The 7,958-nt window shown below is 44.1% G+C and overlaps 1 protein-coding gene across 1 annotated transcript; it reads right to left on the minus strand.

Annotated features, from left to right (window-relative positions):
* Positions 1-746: 746 nt before the first annotated feature.
* TAF11 (TATA-box binding protein associated factor 11) lies at positions 747-7,842 on the minus strand. Its single transcript, XM_006759036.1, has 7 exons — positions 7,814-7,842; positions 7,195-7,267; positions 7,041-7,151; positions 5,021-5,169; positions 2,434-2,521; positions 2,016-2,112; positions 747-1,367 (listed from the first exon to the last, which is right to left on the minus strand). The coding sequence occupies exons 1-7, from the start codon at positions 7,840-7,842 to the stop codon at positions 1,237-1,239; spliced, it is 678 nt and encodes a 225-aa protein (XP_006759099.1). The 3' UTR covers positions 747-1,236.
* Positions 7,843-7,958: the final 116 nt, after the last annotated feature.

A 7,958-nucleotide genomic window follows, 5' to 3' on the forward strand; every position in this document is an offset into this window, starting at 1 on the left:
GTATCTTTCATTGAAATATAGTCCCTATAACTTAAAAATATTCGTTAGAACTGAGAATGTTTGTCTGTTCCCCCAGTCCCCTTTGGGTTTAGTTTTTGGTCAAGAGGTAGCCTTTCACCACCACTTCTTAGCCCCACTGAAGTGTCTTCTCCATGGGCTGAGGACAAGTTGACCACCATGACTCGAGTAAGATACTAAGTCAACTTCGTGAGTCTTTCCCCAACTCACGGTGCTCCACCGAATGGAAAGCTTCAGAGCAGCTTCAAGCCCGCCTCCCTGTGACACAGAGGAAAGAATTCCTGGGGACTGCCAACTAATACTGTAGCCGTATTACTGCTAATCACCGTCACGGAAAGGTCACGCCATTCCCCTTCATTTGAGGAAAACAATGAGAATTTATCTGATGAACTGGAATAGTGGTCAGTATTGGGAAACTTTAATGTTGCAATATCTAATCAAACTTGGAGTGTACTGGTTCTGTGAACCACCTGAAAAAAGCAAATTAAACTTACTAAACAGAACTAGTTGTGTTATATCTATAAGAAATCTGAAATATATAGGCTTTTACATTGTTCTTAAGTGCTTTAAGTACTCTTTTTGATATTAAATTTTAATAGCTCTAGTAGAAAGTGAGGGTTCAAATTTTCACAAAAAAACCCCCCAAGACCAGTTTTACTGACACCAAAAACAAGAATGATGAATTCCCCCTATTCCAACCAGTTAGACAGAAAATGAATACACATACAACAAGTTGGAAAACAGTTTAATGATCACTCACCAAAATCCATCGGAGATTCTTTAATGTTTACAGGGAGACACTGTTCCACTACTCCTGCATCACGTTATTCATTTGGAGTAGCACTAAGTCAGAAATTCCTGGTTGTTTCATCTACTTAAAACCAGAGGTAAAAACCTAAGACAGCAACTTCAGGCTCCAGTGCGAAACCACCAAAGTTCTCCTGGAAAGGTTTTCTCTCTGCAAGCAGCTCCTGTCCAGGGAAGCCATGCCCATGTGCCTTTCTGCTTCCAATTAGCCAGACAATTAAATGCCGCAAAATGCCCAAAGGTCCCAATAGTCAAGGCATGTATGACACAGGCCGCATGCTTTCCAGGTGTGATGAACAGTGTTGAGAAAGACACTGAGACGCGGGCAGATCCCGGAGCACCAGTGCACAGCCTGCAATCCCAAGTCGCACCAGCACGTCCTCCAGTGCCAGGCCTTTCTCGGCTTCAGTCTTAGAAAAAGATGATTTTTTTGTGCTTCGAGTTGGGGATTTGCCCCTTCGACTTTAACCTCCGAACAGCCTCCCGCATATGTTTGGGTTGTAGTGGTGGCATTTCTCCCCACTTCTCACACACATCCAGTGCTAAAGGGGGGGCAAGGAGACAGTTTTGTGATCACCCCAGAGCTTACTCACAACCCTTTTGAGTACTGTAATTCTCATCAACTCTTCTAAGCTTGCTGAGGAAATAAACCAAGGCATTTTCTCTAAAATGTACCATGTTTGCCCCGGCCAGTGTGAGTCAGTGGTTAGGGCACCGGGCCTGGCATGGGTCTCGGGTTCGATTCCTGGTCAAGGGCACGTACTGGGGTTGCTAGTGATTAGCAGTGGGCAGCAGCCAAGTTCTTTCCTCAATAAGTACGGTAGCAGTTCCAGGGGTCGTAACATCGGATAACTCCTCCCACTAGTCAGCCCCAGTGACAGCTTTTCTTGTATCTTTTGGCAGCAGAAATGAACAAAGTTCATTGGCGAAAAATACAAGGTCTGCTTCTGTCACCCTGGGCTGCGGACAGGAATCAGGAAGGGACATTTCCTAGATGCTTCCTAACTCCCAGTAGGGAAACTCTGAAGGACTAATGGTCATGTTCTGCCAAATACAAAGGCACCCCCCTTGGTCAACCTCTAGTGTAAGTGGGAACTACTACAGGGGCCTTATTAAGTCCCTCAGTCCCGACGTTCTTGAAAATAAGACCATCACAGGTTCAATCCATTACTTATACCAACACCACTCACCTTCTTCTACCACTTCCCCGACGAAAACCTTGGAAATACCCGACATAGCGATAACCACATTCTGAGACACGGAGGTGCCAGTGATGGACTGGATCAGCTGGAGAGGACAAAGACTGGTTAAAGTAGTCCAGCCCGGCTTTAGAAACAAGTGCCCACAGAGCTCTGCACTGAGTGTTTACGAAAGGCCGGATGCTGAAATTGAGACTATCAAAGCAACGATTCTGTTTGTCAAGACCCTATCCCTGGAATACAAAACCAAAACTGGTCAAATTATTGAGGGACATGTTATTTTTATTTTCCCGCCTAAATGACCCCCAACTTGCCTAACATGTCACTTCCAAATGTCAAGGGACCTAACTCTGGAGTCCAGGTTGGTTCTCCCAGCTGATGAAAATGAAGTATGATAGTCCATCCTTACCCTTTTAATGGCCGCCTTAGGGAAAGCTGAACGGCGGTACATTTCATAACGGTTCAGCTGCTCCTCAGAAAAAGAAGAAACCAGGATCCTAGACAAAGGTTCAGGTAATTAAGTTAACTTGTTATTACATCAATAAAATCAAGTGTCAAATAGAAAATGAATTGTCAAGGGGTTGATAGTATTAGGTTATGCTCATGAGGAATGAAGATAAAGTATTTCCACCCTTAACCCCTTCCCCGGCAGAAACGTGTATACTCATTTTCACAAAATGTTCTTTTTCAGTCGTCGACGAGTATACTAAGAAAATATGGTAAAAAAATATGGTTTATAGGAAGACGAGTTACAAACTGTTTTCATAACCAGCATCAAAAATACTATATAGAACCAAAATAAAAAAATTAGTCTGAAAAAGAAACGTTTTTAACAAAAAAATTGTTGGGAAAGGGGTTAAGGCACTTGAGAATAAGTGAAACAACTTCCTTTTTTTACTTTATTAAGAACAAAAACTTAAACAATGCTAGGTCACTGTATCATACCAAATAAATTGTGTTTTCAGCCTAAGGCTCTCTCCTATAATGCTACCTTACTACGCTTCACGTTATTGTAAAAATTTAATATATAAATGTATGTTCAAACCAGTAGTTTTCAACATTAACAGATTAAGGAGGAAAATTTTGTAAAATATATGGAAAAGGGTTAATACTCTATAGCAGCGGTTCTCAACCTGTGGGTCGCGAACAATGAAAATACATCCTGCATATCAGCTATTTACAGTAGGATTCATAACAGTAGCAAAATTACAGTTACAAAGTAGCAACGAAAATAATTTTATGGTTGGGGGTCACAACATGAGGAACTATATTAAAGGGTCGCGGCATTAGGAAGGTTGAGAACCACTGCTCTATAGGAATGAATTCTTTCACATAAAACAATGGCCATACCAATTTTATTTACTAAATATATATTTTTTATTGATTTCAGAGAGAAAGGGAGAGACAGAAACATCAATGATGAGAGAGAATCATTGATCAGCTGCCTCCTGCACGCCCTCTACTGGGGACCAAGCCCGAAACCTGAGCATGTGCCCTGACGTAGTTCATAGGTTAATGCTCAACCACTGAGCAGCCATACCAATTTTGAAAAATGAGCAAAGGACATGAACTGAAACTTTACAAAAGCACCAATGGCCAATAAGTATAAAGGAAAAAAAAATTAACTTTCACTAGTAAAGAAATTAAAATAATAAACAAGATAACATTTTCCATAAACCAGACAAGTATTAAGAATGGTACTAAGGAGAATGGGAAGACAGAAAGTCAAACATGCTAATAGAACGTGAAATGGAACAACCGTTTTGCAGAAGAATTTAGAAATACATATGAAAATCCTTTGAAAATATTCATGCTATTTGAACTAGCAACTACACTTCCAGTTTATTATAGGAATCAAATGGAGAAGTATGTAAAGATGTGCATCATAATGTTGTAAAAAAAATCCAAAACACAAGAACAGTTGCAGGGATTGGTCAAATTATGGTCCATCCACACAATGGAATACAATGTAGCCATTAAAAATCATGATTTACAGACATCTTTACTGACATGAAAATATTTAGCAATATATATCAAACATTAAAAAACAAACATGAAGAGGTATATACCCTGGGTAAACTCTAAGTAGTGGGATTATGGGTAACTATTTTTTTTCTACTTTTCTGTATTCTCTGGATTCTTTGCAATGAAACCATACTACTTTTACAATCAGAAAGCAAATGAAGCTATTTCCATTTTGAAGAAAATTATGATCTAGATCAGTGATGGCAAACCTTTTGAGCTCGGCGTGGCAGCATTTTGAAAAACCCTAACTTAACTCTGGTGCCATGTCACATATAGAAATTTTTTGATATTTGCAACCATAGTAAAACAAAGATTTATATTTTTGATATTTATTTTATATATTTAAATGCCATTGAACAAAGAAAAATCAACCAAAAAAATGAGTTCGCATGTCACCTCTGACACGCATGTCATAGGTTCGCCATCACTGACCTAGATATATAGTTATTGACATGCAATGCATCTACCATACTTAATGTAAAAAATGGTTACAAATGGTATTTATTGATTTTTTAAAGAGAGGGATAGAGAGTTAGAAACATCGATGAGAGAGAAACATCGATCAGCTGCCTCCTGCACACTCCCCACTAGGGATGTGCCCGCAACCAAGGTACATGCCCTTGACCAGAATCAAACCGGGGACCCTTGAGTCCATAGGCCGACACTCTATCCACTGAGCCAAAATGGTTAGGACTACAAATGGTATTTAACATCTTTGAAAAATTTGTTGTAGATATACATATATGTATAGAAAATATCTTGGAAAATATATATCAAAATATTAATAGTATTTATTTTGGTGGTAAATTGGTATTTTTTTTTACTTATTTATATTTCCTATGGTATACCAATGTATTAATTACTTTACTTTGAGTTTATAAAAGAAAAAAATTGAAGGTCAAGAAAAATTTCTTAATTTTGTGTGGTCAAGTTAGAGCCTTGCAATGGGGAAAGATCAGAAAGTAACTTACTGCATCTTTTGAATCTCATCTTCATCCACTTTCTGCTTCTTCTCTTTCTTTTCTTTCGTGTCTATTTTCAGTTTTTTGGCTGCAGGAGTGAGTAATGATGAGTCTTCCCTTTCAACTGCTGTTAAATCTGAGATGTCCTGACTCTTGAGCTGAGGAGGTGAAAGAAACACTTTTATAAATTTGGCCTACTTTCCAGACTTGGGTAAGGTAAGAAGACAGCATTCTCAATACAACACAACAAATCCACTTATTCAATGGTAGGATACACTATCTCCCCAAAAGAAATTTGTAGCCCAGCTGTGGGAAGAACGCTAGGGAAAATTCCAGTTTTCCAGTTTAGGTATGCTCAAGGCTCCCACATTTGTTTACAAGGGCAATACAATACAAGGATCATGAAAACCTTTCCCCCTGAGCCCACTCTCCCAACCTCATTCTTGGAGGGGATGTCAGAAAAATCCTTTCCATCCAGCCAGCTCTTCTGCCTCTAAGCCTACAGATCTCTTTACCTGTGATGACTCCATGTGGAAAGAATACTAAAAAGGAGGCATCTTCTCATCAAAACAGTGTTTCTTTGAGTTTGGAACATTTAAATGAGCTTCTCCCACATGTAGTACTCTTTTCTTCCTATCTTTTAATTCTACAGCATCATGCAAATATTTACTAGGCTGAAAACTGTGTGAAGACAGGTTTGTCTCATCATTTATCTCACCCCACGAAAGCGTTTAGCATAGTTTTATTTATGCTAGATTTTAAAATTATATAGATTTCAGAGAGGAAGGGAGAGAGAGAGAGAGAGAAACATCGATGAGAGAGAACCAATGATTGGCTGCCTCCTGCAGCCCCACAGTGAGGATCTAGCCTGCAACCTGGGCATGTGCCCTGACCTGGAATCGAGCTGTGACCTGTGACCTCCTCGTTCAGAGGTCGATGCTCAACCACTGAGCCAGGCCAGCTGGGCCAGATTCCTTCTTAAAAGTTTCACAACATTGTTCTTTTTCTAAAAGTCCTTACTTTCTATATTTTAATAAAACTTGATGCTCTGAAAGGCTGCTTCTGTCTAATCCAGTGGTTCTCAACCTTCCTAACGCCGCGACCCTTTAATACAGTTCCTCATGTTGTGGTGACCCCCAACCATAAAATTATTTTCGTTGCTACTTCATAACTGTAATGTTGCTACTGTGATGAATCGTAATGTAAATATCTGATATGCAGGACGTATTTTTCATTGTTACAAATTGAACATAATGAAAGCATAGTGATTAATCACAAACAATATGTAATTATATATGTTTTCCGATGGTCTTAGGCGACCCCTGTGAAAGGGTCGTTCGACCCCCAGGTTGAGAACCGCTGGCTAATCTAATATCCTTCCATGATCTCTTTAAACGCCATACAGCTCTAAGAGCCTACGGTTCTCTCTAGAAGGGGAACCCAGAGAACCCCGAGCTTCTGGTCCCCTGGCTGACGCTCGGCTAGCGAGCACTGCGGCGCTTTGGCCTCGCACAACTGATGGGTCTGATGTGTTTATGCGACAGAAAGACCCTGGACATAAGGTGAGTAAAGCGGTCACGCCCGGAGCCTCCCTTTAACGTCTCTGCTGCCTAGAATAACACCGTTATGCTCAAGCAACAGCTGTGAGAACCACAGGGCAGTGGAAGGGATTCTAGGCGTCCTGGGTTCTCGCTCTTGCCTGTCTCAGGGAGACATCGGATCCCAACTTCCTCACCAGGAAAACCCAGACGCTATTAAAATCCCCTCAGAAGGAGTGTTAATAGTCAAAGGCAGGGATTAAAAATATGAACCCCGAGCCTGGGTCTCCCGGACCGGACCAGCCCTACGGTGCGGACTCACCCCCCCCCCCCCCCCCCCCCCCCCCCCCCGCCTCTACGACTGCAGATGGGAGGAACCCTGTGCGTCCCAATGGTCCCGGCCGGGGCGGGGGGTGGGGAGACACAGGCAGGCGGTGGCGCAGCCAGAGCACCATCTCGGGGTCCTCTCGGCCCCGTCAACGTCTCCCTACCTCGCCTTCCTCTGTCGCTGCTTCTTTCAAATCCCCGTCTCCGTCCGCGTCCGCTTCCTCCGGGTGTCCGTCCGCCCCGGCGGCCCCAGGGCCCGCGGGGGCAATTCGGGACTGCGGGTTGCGGAGCGGCCACACACCGGGGTTGGCAGCTCACTTCCGGTCGTCGCGCCGCGATGACGTCACCGGCCGGCTCCTCGCGGTCATTCGGCGGCGACGTGCGGGCTCCGCTTTAAGCGTGGCGGTGGGAGCGAGCACGGGTTTCAGCTGGTGGGCTTTCCATCCTGGGAAAGTCGCCGGTTAAAGGGGAGCTGCACGGCTCCCCGGAGGCCTCCCTCTCCCTGCCGCCTCTAACGCCGCCACGGAGTTTGTCCAGCCCATTTGTCCACTCCACGCCACTGAGCGCCCGCTTCGAGCCGGGAGCAGTGCTGGTGCCAGAAACAAACATAGTTTATGCCCAAGTACAAGACTTCTCCAGTCGCGGGCGCCCAAGGTCGGGGGCGGTCTCCCACACCTGATTTTCCCGGCAGGTTGGTTAATTCCATCAAGAGTAAGAGGAAAACACCTGCCGGAGGGAGGCTCTTTTATTGTGAATTTCACTTTAGGCGCCATTCCAGGGGGTGGGAGCATGAAGTGGGGATATTAACATTTTCGAGCTTTCCGCCGTCGTTGAGGTACGGAGGGGGCGTTTTGCTCGCCCCTGTGCACTGGGCCCCACCCCTGTTGCTTAATGTCCGCGCACGGACGCGTGGACCGGGAATGCGGGTGCGCGTTACCACAGCTCCCTCTTTGTTTGCGGCCGCATGACCGTATTCACGTCCTGGCTCCCAAACCTTCGGGAAGGGCGCGCTTCGGAGGCGGACACAGGTGGTCCCGCGGCACCTCCCCCGGTACCGCGGGCGACCGCACGGCACCCCCCTC

This window comes from Myotis davidii, unplaced genomic scaffold (genome assembly GCF_000327345.1).
Source record: "Myotis davidii unplaced genomic scaffold, ASM32734v1 scaffold1036, whole genome shotgun sequence".
NCBI classification, from domain to species: domain Eukaryota; kingdom Metazoa; phylum Chordata; class Mammalia; order Chiroptera; family Vespertilionidae; genus Myotis; species Myotis davidii.

What these genes read in the sequence shown, in the direction of transcription:
- TAF11 (XM_006759036.1), bottom strand. Translation starts at nt 7,842, where the DNA reads ATGCGGCCGCAAACAAAGAGGGAGCTGTG. An exon ending in TCGCGGCGCGACGACCGGAA is followed by an intron (nt 7,152 to 7,194) that starts GTGAGCTGCCAA and finishes CGCAACCCGCAG; the next exon opens with TCCCGAATTGCCCCCGCGGG. An exon ending in GATGAGATTCAAAAGATGCA is followed by an intron (nt 2,522 to 5,020) that starts GTAAGTTACTTT and finishes ACCTTTGTCTAG; the next exon opens with GATCCTGGTTTCTTCTTTTT.